We start from the raw sequence: 15867 nt of genomic DNA, 5'->3' as shown, positions 1-15867 counted from the left end.
TCAATAATTTATTTAATGAATGTTTTTGTAATTTTAACTAATGAAATGTATTTTCATATCAGATGAACTTTTGTAGCATTATTTTTAATTCTTATGAATATATTGGACCTTAATCATAGCTGTATGCAAATGTAATTGAAAAAAGCAGCCGGAGGAAAAAGTAAAATTTCATGACCTATCCTGAGTTGGCCGCAGATGCAATATATGAACAACTCTGCATAGGTAGCAAATGCTCCTCCCTCTCCAAGCAAGTGATATTAGCAGATGTGCAAGGACTATGAGAAGAGTTGTGGCTTGGCTACGAGAACAAAATATTCTAAAAATCGCAGTACACAATACAGTAAATGGACAGAGAGTGCAGATAACCAGCTATTGTGACCACAAGCTATGTAACAAGGCCACACTACTCCCTTACTGTAGTTTGGCTGCTTCTACATAGTCCATCCAACCCCCATCATGGCCCGCTCGTTTATAGGGAGGTGTAAGTGCAAGTTGTCTGAAAATTAAAACATGCATCAACAAAAAGACGTGTATGCTTACTGTACAAAAGAAGTGCAATCTTGCGGCCAATAAAGCTGTAATTTGCATTTATGTCCATTTTCGATTGATGTCCATTATGATGATTTATTGAAACTTTAGGGCTCCCATCATTGTCAAATTAAAACCTGGGATAAGCAAGTAAGCTGCTGTTTGCACAAGTCTACACCATTCTACCTTTATTGTGAAATAATGTGAAATGGTTCTAAGAACTTGTTCATGAAGCATTGGGTCCATCAAGATTTCAAATGATAAGAAGTATTGTGAGTTAAATAAATTGAGGTTGAAATAAGGGAACTGTCCTTGGAAACCTGGGACCCATTGGTGTGTTTCTTATATAAAAATCCAGCATGTAAACAGGCAAATGAGTAAAGACAATGCCACAAGCATTACTGCAAATAAGACAGTTTATTTATTTAGTTATTTATTAATATCATTGATTTGAAATCTTAGACAAGTTTGTAACAGAAAATTAATTTTTATTATTATTAACTCCAATTGTTTATATTGAGCATCCTTTCTTTTTTCCCATGTATGATTAGGTCTTGGGAATCTGACACAGGCAGAAGAATATCTGTCCCATGCTTCTTGGACTGTGCTGAAAACTGCAGAGTGCAGCAATATCATCCGTTCTAAGCTGCATCATAACCTGGGGTTGCTCTATTCTGCCAAAGGACAATTTGAAGATTCGCTTTACCATCTGTCTAACAATGTAAGTTATATTTCTTTTATATTTCGTCCTAGTGGATACTGGGGTCTTGTACTTAGTACCATGGGGAATAGATCAGGTCCACTGGAGCCTGGCACTTTAAAACTTATAGTGTGTGTATGTCTGTGTTGGCTCCTCCCCTCTATGCCCCTCCTACCAGACTTAGTTTAGAAAAATGTGCCCAAGGAGCCGGGTGCACTTCTTTGGAGCTCCAGAGATTTTTCTTTTAAATTTAATTTAGTTTATTATTTTCAGGTAGCTCTGCTTGGCAGACAGACTACCTGCTTCGTGGGACTTAGAGGGGGACCGAACCAACCTCCTGCGGGTTAATGGTACGTAATCCTAGCTGACAGGACACTGAGCTCCTGAGTTGCTGATCACTCATCGTCAGTATGTGTGCCCACACCAGCAGCTAGCTGCCACCCTCTAACAGATTCCAAAGACCAGGGGGATCATTCCGAGTTGATCGTAGCTGTGCTAAATTTAGCACAGCTACGATCAGGAACACAGACATGCGGGGGGACGCCCAGCACAGTCAATCCCTTCCCCGTCGCTGAAGTGCAAAAGCATGGCACGGTGGCGATGCTTTTGTATTTCTGGAGTAGCCTCCATCCGGCGCAGCTTTTGCGCGCTGGCCAGGAGCTACTCGTTGCTGCCCGGCTCGCAGCGGCTGCGTGTGATGTCATGCAGCCGCTGCGGCCCACCCCCCGCACGGTCCAGCCACGCTTGCGTTGGCCGGACTGCGCCCACAAAACAGCAGCCAAACGCCACCGTGCCGCCCGCTCCCACCCAGCGACCGCCTTTGCCTGTCAGTTAGGCAGAGGCGATCGCTAGGCAATGACAGCCGTCGGCTGTCAGCCATATGCCTGTACACAGCGGCGCCGGGTGCATGTGCAGTTGTGACCTGAACGCTGCGCTGCGAAGAACTGCGACGAGCGTTCAGGTCAGAATGACCCCCCAGGTGCGGTGAGTGTTACACCGGGATCCCGGTTAGCGGGTCTCCGGTGCAGTTCGGTGGAATGTCGCGCGGCGGTCACGGGTCCGGAGCTGCGGTGCCCGCTGCGGACGGAACTGGACGGAACTGGCTCAGGGCCAGCAGTGCTCATTGTCATCTAAGGCTTTGTGTGGACTGTAAATGACATTTCCGAGGTGTTTTACACTTGTGGCCAGTATAATTTTGTCAGGGACCGTGCTCCATTGCAAGGGGTGGGGCTTCCCGGAGCGGGACCAGCGGCGGGAAGGCGCCATTTTCCTGCTGCTGCGGATCACCAAAGCTGCATGCACGCTGCTCCTCCAGGACCCACGCTGTTACAGACTGTGTGAACTGGTACCAGGGGGTCATAGACAAGGGGGAGCACGTCAGCGGTAACACCGCTGCACTGATTTTACATACACTTATTTTCACACATTGTGCTGCTGTGTTCTGTGTGCTGGGTCCGCTCCTCAGTGTCACTCCAAAGGGCTCTCTAGGGTCTGTGTGGGGTGTTGGGCAAAGCGCTGCGCTGTTGTTTCCTGTATAATTTCTGAAGACTTCCTTATGTGTGCTGCTTGTAATTCTATTCCGTCTTCAGCGGGTTCTCTCATGTGTGAGCAATGTTCCTTGTCTCCTCAAGGGCCCAGCTCACAGCCACCTGACTGGGTGGACAGCCTTAAGCGCATGATTCACAATGTCAATTCTGAACTAGCTGTAGCTAAAAGGTAGAGACGTGTTAAAACACTCAATTGATTGTGTAGCTAAGGCAGCAGATTCCAGGAAGGCTTCACAGCCCCCTCTACTGGCTTCACACAAACGCTCACTGCCATAGGTTTTACAGTCCGATTCTGATCAGCCAGATGTGGATGATGATGATGAAATGGACGAGGACAGCTCTCTGTCCCCTGGTGTGGAGGCCCTCATTTTTGCCATAAGAGAGGTGTTTCACATACCAGACCCGGAGGCGGAACCAGATGAGGAGTTATACTTTAATGTAAGACCCAAGAGTTCAGCTACCTTTCCGGTGTCTAAGGAGTTAAACTCCCTGGTCAAGGAGGCTTGGTTAAACTCTGATAAAAAAATTTACAATTTCTCAGAGGTTTTTTTTGTTTTTTTATTATAACATTTTATTGAAATTATTATCAAAGGATAATATACAGTCAAGGTCAGGAGTACAAGGGTCGAAAAGATTCAATAAACTAGGATAAACATTACATAGCTGACCATCTTAGTAACAACATACAGTAAGAATAAACACAAACAAGACACACATATAGAGGAATAAGACAAGGGTAGGTAGAGGGGAGAGGGAAATAGAAGAAAGGAAGCTAATGGGTACCTTTTCACAGAGCTGCAAACATGTACGAGGTTCACACAGCAAGAAGGTCAGATAACATGAAACCATTGTCTTAGATAAATAAATCACACTTAGGTAACCGAGACTGGAGGTAATTAGCTAAGGAGCGAGGCAGAGCTTCACTCTCGACCAGTCACGAGTACCAAAATAAGATGAAACAGTGTTTATAGAATCTTCATCCAGGGTAAGAATATATAAGTCCCATTTGTTGTGAAAAGTCCTCAATGAGAAGACTTTGTTCAGCAAAAGAGATCGCATATCAAAATACAAGAACATTAGTAGTCGAACTTTCAATTCCTTAAACGTTGGTGCAGATTTCTTGGTCCAATGTATTAGGATTCATTTCTTGGCAAGAGTCAGTATGAGGACAATAAACGGTATACAGCGAGGAACGTGAACTCCAAAATTCCACTCGCGAAAGTGGAGCAAAAGGCAAGCCTCAGGGTTGGGAGTAAGGGATACATGAAGGATAGAGCTCAGAATGGAGGTTAATTTACACCAGAACCTACGTATTTTAGTACATTCCCAGAAACAGTGAAATAGCTTGGCATTTTGCATAGTACATTCAGTACAGGACCCTGTGTCTCCACCACCCATATACTTCTGTTGTGCAGGGGAGATATATGCTCTATGGAAAAATCTAAAGTGTGTTTCCTGTAAGTAGGCAGAGTGTAAACCTTTAGTGTATTTGTTATTTCTCTAACGTCCTAGAGGATGCTGGGACTCCGTAAGGACCATGGGGAATAGACGGGCTCCGCAGGAGGCATGGGCACTTTAAGAAAGACTTTGGACTCTGGGTGTGCTCTGGCTCCTCCCTCTATGCCCCTCCTCCAGACCCCAGTTTTAGACTGTGCCTAGAGGAGAATGGGTGCACTGCAGGGAGCTCTCCTGAGTTTCCTGCTTAGAAAGCATTTTTGTTAGGATTTTTTCTCTTTTTCAGGGAGCACTGCTGGCAACAGGCTCCCTGCATCGAGGGACTGAGGAGAGAGGAGCAGACCTACTTAACTGATAGGCTCTGCTTCCTCGGCTACTGGACACCATTAGCTCCAGAGGGAGTGAACACAGGTTCGTCCTGGGCGTTCACCCCAGAGCCGCGCCACCGTTCTCCTCACAGAGCCAGAAGAAACGAAAACAGAAGACGTCTCAGGCGGCAGAAGCCTTCGGTGCTTCACTGAGGTAATGCACAGCACCGCAGCTGTGCGTCATTGCTCCCATACACCTCACACACTCCGGTCACTGTGAGGGTGCAGGGCGTAGGGGGGGCGCCCTGGGCAGCAATAAAACACCTCTCCTATGGCAAAAGTCTATATACATGTACAGGTGGGCACTGTACATGTATATAAAAGAGCCCCCGCCATTTTTTAGTAAGTTTGAGCGGGACAGAAGCCCGCCGCCGAGGGGGCGGGGCTTCTCCCTCAGCACTCACCAGCGCCATTTTCTCTCCACAGCACCGCTGAGAGGAAGCTCCCCGGACTCTCCCCTGCTTGACACACGGTGAAAGGGGGTTTTAAAGTAGAGGGGGGGGGGGCACATTATTGGCGTTTATACATTAAGCAGCGCTACTGGGTAAACAATCTGTGTTTTTCTCCAGGGTTATATAGCGCTGGGGTGTGTGCTGCCATACTCTCTCTCTGTGTCTCCAAGGGGCCTCAGGGGGAACCTGTCTTCAGAAAAGAGATTCCCTGTGTGTGTGAAGTGTGTCGGTACGTGTGTGTCGACATGTTTGACGAGGGAGGCTCACCTAAGGAGGAGGGGGAGTGCATGATGGTCAGGTCGCCGTCGGCAACGCCGACACCGGACTGGGTGGATATGTGGAATGTCTTGAATGCAAATGTAAATTTACTGCATAAACGATTAGACAAGGCTGAAGCTAGGGATCAGTCAGGTAGTCAGACCATGCCTGTCCCTGTGGCACCAGGACCTTCGGGGTCTCAAAAACGCACCATATCCCAGATCACTGACACAGATACCGACACAGATACTAACTCTAGTGTCAACTATGAGGATGCAAAATTACAGCCAAAGGTGGCGAAAGGTATTCGTTACATGATTATTGCCATTAAAGAGGTTTTGCATATCACTGAGGAACCCCCTGTCCCTGACACGAGGGTACACATGTATAAAGGGAAAAATCCTGAGGTCACTTTTCCGTCCTCATTTGAACTAAGCGACTTGTGCGAAAAGGCTTGGGAATCTCCAGATAGGAGACTACAAGTTCCCAAAAGGATTCTTATGGCGTATCCCTTTCCACAAAAGGACAGGATACCATGGGAATCTTCGCCGAAGGTAGACAAGGCGCTGACACGCTTATCCATGAAGGTGGCACTGCCTTCTCAGGATACAGCTTCCCTCAAGGATCCTGCTGATCGTAAGCAGGAGGTTACCATGAAGCACATTTACACACATTCCGGTACTATCGTTAGACCGGCTATGGCATTGGCCTGGGTGTGTAGTGCTGTCGCAGCATGGACAGATTCCTTATCTACGGAACTTGATACCCTAGATAAGGATACCATTCTAATGACCCTAGAGCATATCAAAGATGCTGCTTTATATATGAGGGATGCTCAAAGAGACATTTGTTTACTAAGCTCCAGAATAAATGCTATGTCTATTTCTGCTAGGCGACTCCTGTGGACCCGACAGTGGACGGGGGATGCCGACTCAAAGCGGCATATGGAGTCGTTGCCTTACAAGGGGGAGGAGTTGTTTGGAGAAGGCCTCTTGGACCTTGTCTCTACTGCTACGGCCGGTAAATCGAATTTCTTACCTTATGTCCCCCCGCAGCATACTGAAAAGGCACCTCATTATCAAATACAGTCCTTTCGTTCCAATAAAAGCAAGAAGGTACGGGGATCGTCCTTCCTTGCCAGAGGAAAAGGCAAGGGAAAAAAGCTGCATGCAGCTAGTTCCAAGGAGCAGAAGTCCTCCCCTACATCTGCAAAGTCCACCGCATGACGCTGGGGCTTCCCGGGGGGAGTCAGCTCAAGTGGGGGCACGTCTTCGATTTTTCAGCCAGGTCTGGGTTCACTCACAGGTGGATCCCTGGGCTGTAGAGATTGTTTCTCAGGGATACAGGCTGGAATTCGAAGACGTGCCTCCTCGCCGGTTTTTCAAATCGGCTCTGCCAGCTTCCCCGTCAGAGAGGGAGTTAGTGTTGACTGCAATTCAAAAATTGTATCTTCAACAGGTGATAGTCAAAGTTCCTCTTCTCCAGCAAGGAAAGGGGTATTACTCAACCCTGTTTGTGGTCCCGAAACCGGACGGTTCGGTCAGGCCCATTTTGAATCTAAAATCTCTGAACTTGTACTTGAAAAAGTTCAAGTTCAAGATGGAATCGCTCAGAGCGGTCATCGCCAGCCTGGAGGGGGGGGAATTGGATGGAGTCCCTGGACATAAAGGATGCATACCTTCATGTTCCGATTTTACCTCCTCACCAGGCGTTCCTGAGATTTGCAGTACAGGACTGTCATTACCAATTTCAGACGTTGCCGTTTGGGCTTTCCACAGCCCCGAGAATTTTCACCAAGGTAATGGCGGAAATGATGGTGCTACTGCGCAAGCAGGGTGTCACAATTATCCCATACTTGGACGATCTCCTCATAAAGGCGAGATCTCGGGAGAAGTTGCTGGACAGCGTGTCGCTGTCGGTGAGGATGTTGCAGGGGCACGGCTGGATTCTCAATATACTGAAGTCCCAGCTAGTCCCTACAACGCGCCTGACCTTTCTGGGTCTGATTCTAGACACAGACCAGAAAAAGGTTTTTCTTCCGATGGAAAAGGCTCAGGAGCTCATAGCCCTGGTCATGAACCTATTAAAGCTAAAAAAGGTTTCAGTGCATCACTGCACGCGTGTCCTGGGGAAGATGGTGGCATCGTACGAGGCCATCCCCTTCGGAAGGTTCCATGCGAGGACCTTTCAATGGGATCTACTGGACAAATGGTCCGGGTCCCATTTACAAATGCATCAGAGGATCACCCTGTCTCCCAGAGCCAGGGTATCTCTCCTGTGGTGGCTACACAGTGCTCACCTCCTAGAAGGCCGCAGGTTCGGAATTCAGGACTGGATCCTGGTGACCACGAACGCAAGCCTCCGAGGTTGGGGAGCAGTCACACTGGGAAGAAATTTCCAAGGTCTCTGGTCGAATCTAGAGACTTGTCTCCACATCAACGTCCTGGAGTTGAGGGCCATATACAACGCCCTACGCCAGGCGGAGGCATTGCTTCGGGACAAACCGGTTCTGATTCAGTCAGACAATGTCACAGCAGTAGCTCATGTAAACCGCCAAGGTGGCACAAGGAGCAGAGCGGCCATGGCAGAAGCGACCAGGATTCTTCGCTGGGCGGAAGGCCATGTAAGCGCCCTATCAGCTGTATTCATCCCGGGGGTAGACAACTGGAAAGTGGACTTCCTCAGCAGGCACAACCTGCATCCGGGAGAGTGGGGACTTCATCAAGAAGTCTTCGCACAGATCGTGGGTCGGTGGGGACTGCCTCAGATAGACATGATGGCGTCCCGTCTCAACAAAAAGCTAAAGCGGTATTGCGCCAGGTCAAGAGACCCTCAGGCGGTAGCGGTGGACGCTCTAGTAACACCTTGGGTGTTCAGATCGGTCTATGTGTTCCCTCCTCTACCTCTCATACCCAAGGTGTTGAGAATAATAAGACTAAGAAGAGTAAGAACAATCCTCATTGTTCCAGATTGGCCACGAAGGACTTGGTATCCGGATCTGCAAGAGTTGCTCACAGAAGATCCGTGGCCTCTTCCTCTAAGACAGGACCTGCTGCAGCAGGGGCCCTATCTGTTCCAAGACTTACCGCGGCTGCGTTTGACGGCATGGCGGTTGAACGCCGGATCCTAGCGAAAAAAAGTATTCCGGAGGAGGTCATTCCTACCCTAATCAAGGCTAGGAAGGACGTGACATTGAAACATTATCACCGTATATGGCGAAAATATGTTTCTTGGTGTGAGGCCAGGACTGCTCCTATGGAGGAGTTCCATTTGGGTCGTCTGCTTCACTTCCTGCAAACAGGAGTGACTTTGGGCCTAAAATTAGGGTCCATAAAGGTCCAAATTTCGGCCTTATCCATTTTCTTTCAAAAGGAATTGGCTTCTCTTCCTGAAGTACAGACATTCGTGAAGGGGGTGCTGCATATTCAGCCTCCTTTTGTACCTCCGGCGGCGCCGTGGGATCTTAATGTGGTATTAAGTTTCCTCAAGTCACCTTGGTTTGAACCACTCACAACAGTGGAGTTTTAATATCTCACTTGGAAAGTGGTCATGTTGTTGGCCTTGGCTTCTGCGAGGCATGTTTCGGAATTAGCGGCTTTGTCACATAAAAGCCCCTATCTGGTTTTCCACGTGGATAGGGCAGAATTGAGGACTCGTCCTCAATTTCTGCCTAAAGTGGTCTCTTCTTTTCATATGAATCAACCTATTGTCGTGCCTGTGGCTACACGGGACTTGGAGGATTCCGAGTCCCTTGATGTGGTCAGGGCTTTGAAGATTTATGTGGCCAGAACAGCGAGGGTTAGGAAAACTGAAGCGCTGTTTGTTCTGTATGCAGCCAACAAAGTTGGCGCAAGAAAGAAAAGAAAAAATTGGCTGCGCTTATAGTGTTGTTAATAAGCCATATTTATGGAGAGCTGACAAACGAAATATATGAAATATATTTATTAAAATAATAACACACCAATAAAAACTGATACACAATATATAGAAAAATTATAAAATTGTATATACTCTGAAAAAAAACGTAAATGTATTTGATAAACAGTATCCACAAATTAAGGTGATTATACCATTATATATAGAGTATTAAATCAGTGCAGATATAAATTTGTAATACTGTTTAAAAAATGTATCATTACTATGGCTGCTTACTAAAATTGTATCACTACAAGAATTTATCTTGGTAACAAATAATCTTACTATAAGTGCAGAGGCAACATGCACTCTATAGCTAGTGAAACGTAGAAGTCCCAACAGTAGGTAGAATAACAGTTATAATTACCTATAATTACAGTGTATAATTAACTCTCCTGGGGCTATGAACACCGAGCGTCCTCGGTGGAGTCCACTATAGCCCACTAATTGATTGAAAAAGGAGAGGAAGTGAGCTGAATTGCTCTAACAGAGACTGCTACTGTGTAATGACCGGCGTCTTTATGATAGTTACCAAGACATTCATGTGATCTCCCGAGGGCTGGAGAAAGTCCTTTAAATGCCTACTTGAATGAAGGAGAAAAGTATAATGTCCAGTATTCCCAGTCAGAGGTGATGCTAGTGGCCGCTGTTAGCTGAGTGCGCCATGCAATGGCGCTGGCCGGGGCCGCCGTTAATTGCAAGAGGAATCCTCTAATGGCTGTGAGCGCCGTATGATAGCGCTGGCCGTAGCCGCCCTTAATTGCAAGGGGAGTCCTCTGTTGGCTGAAGGCGCCGTGCAGTGGCGCTGGCCGGAGCCGCTGTTAGTTGCAGAAGTTCCACCAAAGTGATGACAGCCACTGGAAATGAAGAAAAGGCACTATGCAGTGGCGCTAGCCTGAGCAGCCTCTATTGATTGGGGGAATCTTCTATTGAGTAGCGGGGAGCATCCCCGTAAGTGAGCGATGCCAATAGATTAGATTCGGTAATCAGAGTATATGGGAGGAGCCTAACGCGTTTCGTCACAAATCACGTGACTTTCTCAAAGGAATACCTCCTCTAAAGCATTTATCCATATTTATAGCATCTGTGTAGATCAAACCAGGTGAGGCTAATACACAATGAATAAACGGTTAAAAAGGTCAGCTCTCCACAAAGTATCCACAAAGTTTAATTCTTAAACATATATAAATAAATAAATATATATAAACTTATATATGAAGGAAGAGAAAATATGAATTAGAAATACACCAGATAAATATCTGTACTACAAACAACTGCGATGCATAGATGACATAAGGAACGTGCATAAATTAAAAAAATATATATCAGGAAAATATCCAAACTACAGGCAGCTGTAGTATATAAGTGACAGAGAGACACACATTTGGCACTAGTGTCCTAATACTATATGATATAGGGCTTATAATCTATTATAGTTAAATCTTAAAAAAATAATAACAATCAACCATAAAGGAGCTATATTCATCTTTAGGATTATCTAAATTATTAAGTTTAATTAATTAATGCATTTCCCCACTGATAGATTCAATAGACTGGGGAAGATTTTATATTTGTCAGGAGAAATAACATAATTTTGCCATAACACTGGGAATAAGTCACGGACATATATACTAACACTGGAAAAAGATCACGGGCATATATATTAAAATAAAAATAAAAATACATGTCCTGTGAATTCAATTAACCACTACTCTAGATTAAAAATTACTAAGGAGAGCACAGAGCTAAAAAATAACTACACATGTAGATGATAATATTTACGCCTAAATGGAAGAATCAAACTAAAAAAATAAAAAAATGTGTATATATATATATATATATATATATATATATATAAATATAGATAGAACCATCGGGCCAGGGACCAGATCCCCAACATTAGAAATTCCAAAGTTAGGGACCAATCAAACAAAGTTGGCGCCCCTGCTTCAAAGCAGACTATTGCTCGCTGGATCTGTAACACGATTCAGCAGGCGCATTCTATGGCAGGATTGCCATTGCCTAAATCTGTTAAGGCCCATTCCACTAGAAAGGTGGGCTCCTCTTGGGCGGCTGCCCGAGGGGTCTCGGCATTACAGTTGTGCCGAGCAGCTACTTGGTCGGGGTCAAACACCTTTGCAAAGTTCTATAAATTTGATACCCTGGCTGAGGAGGACCTCCTGTTTGCTCAATCGGTTCTGCAGAGTCATCCGCACTCTCCCGCCCGTTTGGGAGCTTTGGTATAATCCCCATGGTCCTTACGGAGTCCCAGCATCCTGTAGGACATTAGAGAAAATAAGATTTTACACTTACCGGTAAATCTATTTCTCGTAGTCCGTAGAGGATGCTGGGCGCCCATCCCAAGTGCGGACTTCTTCTGCAAAACTTGTATATAGTTATTGCTTACATAAGGGTTATGTTATAGTTTCATCGGTTTAGACCGAGACTATGTTGTTTGTTCATACTATTAACTGGGCAGTTATCACGAGTTATATGGTGTGATTGGTGTGGCTGGTATGAATCTTGCCCTGGTATTCCCAAAAATCCTTTCCTCGTACTGTCCATCTCCTCTGGGCACAGTTTCTCTAACTGGGGTCTGGAGGAGGGGCATAGAGGGAGGAACCAGTGCACACCCAGAGTCCAAAGTCTTTCTTAAAGTGCCCATGCCTCCTGCGGAGCCCGTCTATTCCCCATGGTCCTTACGGAGTCCCAGCATCCTCTACGGACTACGAGAAATAGATTTACCGGTAAGTGTAAAATCTTATTATTGCACTACCAGATCATTTGACACATTGGAAATGGTGGGCAAATCCAACGTCCATTGAGTGAGTAATTTACGTGAGTATAAGGGTATATCAATCCTCGCCTCTACTAAATAAGGGTATAAGTGACAGAGTTTGTACTGTGTAGTAGTTCTATGTAGTAAAACCTTTAGGGTAACATGGGAACCATGTGCAATAGAGTCAGTGAGTTGAGTATAGGTGAGTGACTGTACATAATTTCTCACCTGTAAGTATAAGTAAAAGTGGGTGTTGGGGAGGTGATGTCGGTGTTGTAAGTCAGCAAACGCGCACACAGTGCCCCCTGGGTCAAAGACCTTGTTCACAAGGGTAATACCTTTACTTTTCCAGACCTGGAGCAGCGGATTGCAAATTGATGGCGGGAAAGCGGGGTTGCCCCAAAGGGTAAGGAAGGGAGAGAAACGAAAGTCTTTCTTCAATTTCTTATGTAGATTAATCCATAAAAGATAAGTATCATGGAAAAGTATATTAGAATAGATATGTTTCAGAATAGCTGAGGATGGGAGGTATAACAGTGCTGAGGATGAATAAGGTAAAAAAACTGTTTGATCAACACTTACATCAGTGTAGGTAGATTTGTCCAACAACCAATCCCCCGCATAGCGAAAGAACACCGAGATGGTATAGGATTTAAAGTCTGGGATACCCAGCTCTCCAAGTGACTAAGGAAACATTAGCTTGGAGAGCGCAATTCTAGATCGTTGGCCCTTCCAGAGAAAGGAGGAAATAGAGGAGTTCATTCGCAAAATAGCACTGTTAGTCAGAGCAAGTGGTAACAATTGGATAGTGTAGAACAGTTTAGGGAAAATAATTGATTTAATTACAGCGGCCCTACCTAGTAAGGAAAGTTGAAGCGCGTCCCAAGATAACATTATTGTGGTAACCTTTTGTATCACCGGGGTAAAGTTGGCCTTATACAATGTCTCAATTTTGTTAGTGATAGATATCCCCAAGTGTTTAATCATTGAGGTATTAATTTTAAAAGTTCAGATTTATTGACATTGATTTTATACCCTGAGGTTTTACCAAAGTCATCAATCAACGCCATAATGTGGGGAATGGAGGTTAAGGGGTCAGTAATAAAGAGCAGTATATCATCTGTGAACAGTGATACCTTCAATTCATTCGATGCAATCTTGATCCCATGAAACCCAGTGGAGTTACGTAGTAGGATAGCCAGAGGCTCAGTGGCAATGGCAAAGAGTAAGGGCGACAAAGGGCACCCTTGTCTAGTGCCTTTGTATAAAGGGAAGTAGTCTGATATCTGGCCATTGCAAATAACCTGTGAAAGTGGAGTGGAATACAGCAGTTTGACATAGGAAATAAAAGTAGGGGGAAGACCAAAGCGGGCCATGGTGGAATACAAATGGGGCCAAAGCACAAGGTCAAAGGCCTTCTCGGCGTCAAGGGATAAAATTACACCAGGAGGGGAGGAGTCAACAGAATGTTGAAGATGTTGGACGGCAGCTATGACCTTCCTCACATTGACCACAGAGTGTCTGCCAACAATGAAACCAGTTTGGTCCGGGTGAATAATAGAGGGTAGTACCACCTTAAGCCTATCCGCCAGTATTTTCGCCAAGACCTTATAGCCCGAATCTAATAGTGATATCGGCCTATAAGATCCTGGGTTGGTAAGATCCCTACCCGGTTTAGGCAAAACTTTAATATAGGCCGCATTAAAGTATAGAGGGGGGAGGCCAGATCGTAACATATGGTTAAAGGTAGCCACTAACGTGTCTAGAATATGGGGAAGCATGAATTTGTAAAAGCTACCCCTAAACCCATCTGGGCCAGGAGTTTTACCGTGTTTCAGATTTTTAATTACAGATGTAACTTCTGCAGCAGTGACAGGTCCAATCAGTGCAGATTCCAGTGCAGGGTCCATTTGCGGGAAGGAGACCATAGGCACATATGGGTCACACATAGGGTCGGATTGCACATCCGCTGTTGGAGCTAGAGAAGTATGAGAATAAAGAGCTGAATAGTAATCAGTCATGACCTGCAATATCTGTGCATTGGAGGAGGTGAGGGAGCTATCCACTCCCTTTAGGGGATGGACTATAGCAGACGGCCTAGTGCCATTTAATATATTAGTTAGTAACTTGCCCGTTTTGTTTCCAAAACGGTGATATTTATAGTTGACCTTGTAGAGAGATTTATTTTCCCTATTGTTCAAATATTCGTTAAAGTGGGCCTTAGCGATAGAGTAGTTATGCTTATTGGACATAGTAGGACTGTGGCAGAAAGCAGAGTAAGTAGAAGACAGGTGAGTTTGCAGCTTGAGGTAAGTAGAAGCATAGGACTGATTTAGTTTAGCCGTATACAAGAGAATTGCGCCCCTCAAGACCGATTTTGCTGTTTGCCAGAATAGAGGAGGGTTGGAGCTTGCGTGAGATTGGTTGTTGGAGCAGAATTCATCCCAGCATTCGACTAGCATAGTTTGGAATTCAGGGGAGACTAATAAATGTGAAGGAAATCTCCAAATCCGTCTGGGAGACGGTTCATCAGAGACACGTAAAGAAAATCGCTGTACGGAGTGATCCAATAATGATATCGTCTCAATCTCGACGTCTGAGACTCTTGTAAACAAAGTTTGGGAGACCATTACATAGTCAATTCTCGATAGTGTGTGGTAAACAGAGGAGAGGCAAGTGTATTCCTTGGTGGTAGGGTTGACAGCCCCCCAAGCATCGACTAGGGATAATTGGGATAGGAATTGGGGGATCCCGAATTTTGGTAAAGAAAACGATTTTTTGTTGGGCAGAGGACCTATCAAGGTATTTGTCAGAAACCAGATTGAAATCTCCGCACACTATCAGTTCCCCTCCCATGTGAGGTGTCAGTTCAGCTAGTAACGTACTAAAGAATTTGGTAGAGTAGACAGGCGGGGCATAGACACTGCACAGCGTGTAGGGCTGGGAATGTAGTAAAACGTTAGCAATCACATATCTACCTTCAATATCTGGTACCACTTTCATCAGTTCACATGGTAATGTGCGTCGTGACAATATAACTACTCCCCTAGAATTAGAAGTATATGATGCACTTGCCAATAGTTTCCAACCTAGCATTTGGAGTTTCAACATTTCTAATGGTACTAAATGGGCCTCCTGAATAAAGATTATATCTAGTTTCAACTTGTTACAATACAAGAGAACCTTCCTGCGTTTTGCAGGAGAGTTAAAACCCCCCACATTAAAGGAACCTATTTTAATCTGAGACATGTTGTATAATACCAGAGTGAAGCGTAGGTACACCAGAGGAATGCAATCAAACATTTATGACAAGAAGAAAGACTGGGGGAGGAAGAGGACAAGACACGATAGGGTGGGAACACAAAAACACATGGAAACACAGAAAAAACAACAAACCGCGATACGCAATGCGTATCCAACAACCATACTGCAATTTCACATAACTTCCAGGGACAAATAAAAAGCAAAAACATCAGATACAGTAAAATACTGTTGCAGGAACCCAGAGCATAACTCCTGTCATGCCCGGCTAGGTATCATGTGAAACTTTAAACGAGTCCTCAAGGTACCGGAGGTGCGCATGGTTGTAGAGAGGGCATATCGTAAGAGAAAACCAGAGTAACTGGGGGGGGGGGGGATGTTAGGTGAAGTTTAGTAAGAAGTAACTCCATAAGTCCGTCACGGAGGTAGGTGATAGGGGGAGCATGTTGGTCAGACGGAGTCCGTTATATCCTGATCCGAAATCGGGCCTCTATCACAGAGAAAATCTTCAGCATCAGCAGGAGACAAAAAAGTTTCTGTCCTTTTCAAACAGACGAAGCCTGGCAGGGTAGATAAGGGCAAATTTTTTCTTATCTGCAATCAG

General features: G+C 45.3%; 1 protein-coding gene across 1 annotated transcript in view; it reads left to right on the top strand.

Moving 5' to 3' along the window:
* The window catches only part of ZMYND12 (zinc finger MYND-type containing 12), a 253049-nt gene that overhangs the window by 41134 nt on the left and 196048 nt on the right, over window positions 1-15867 (top strand). Inside the window, exon 4 of the mRNA XM_063942943.1 lies at window positions 1080-1249. Coding sequence (XP_063799013.1) covers window positions 1080-1249 — 170 coding nt within the window. The remainder of the gene's footprint in view (window positions 1-1079; window positions 1250-15867) is intronic.

This window comes from Pseudophryne corroboree, chromosome 10 (assembly GCF_028390025.1).
Source record: "Pseudophryne corroboree isolate aPseCor3 chromosome 10, aPseCor3.hap2, whole genome shotgun sequence".
NCBI lineage: Eukaryota > Metazoa > Chordata > Amphibia > Anura > Myobatrachidae > Pseudophryne > Pseudophryne corroboree.
This window is presented reverse-complemented; position numbering and strand designations above follow the sequence as displayed.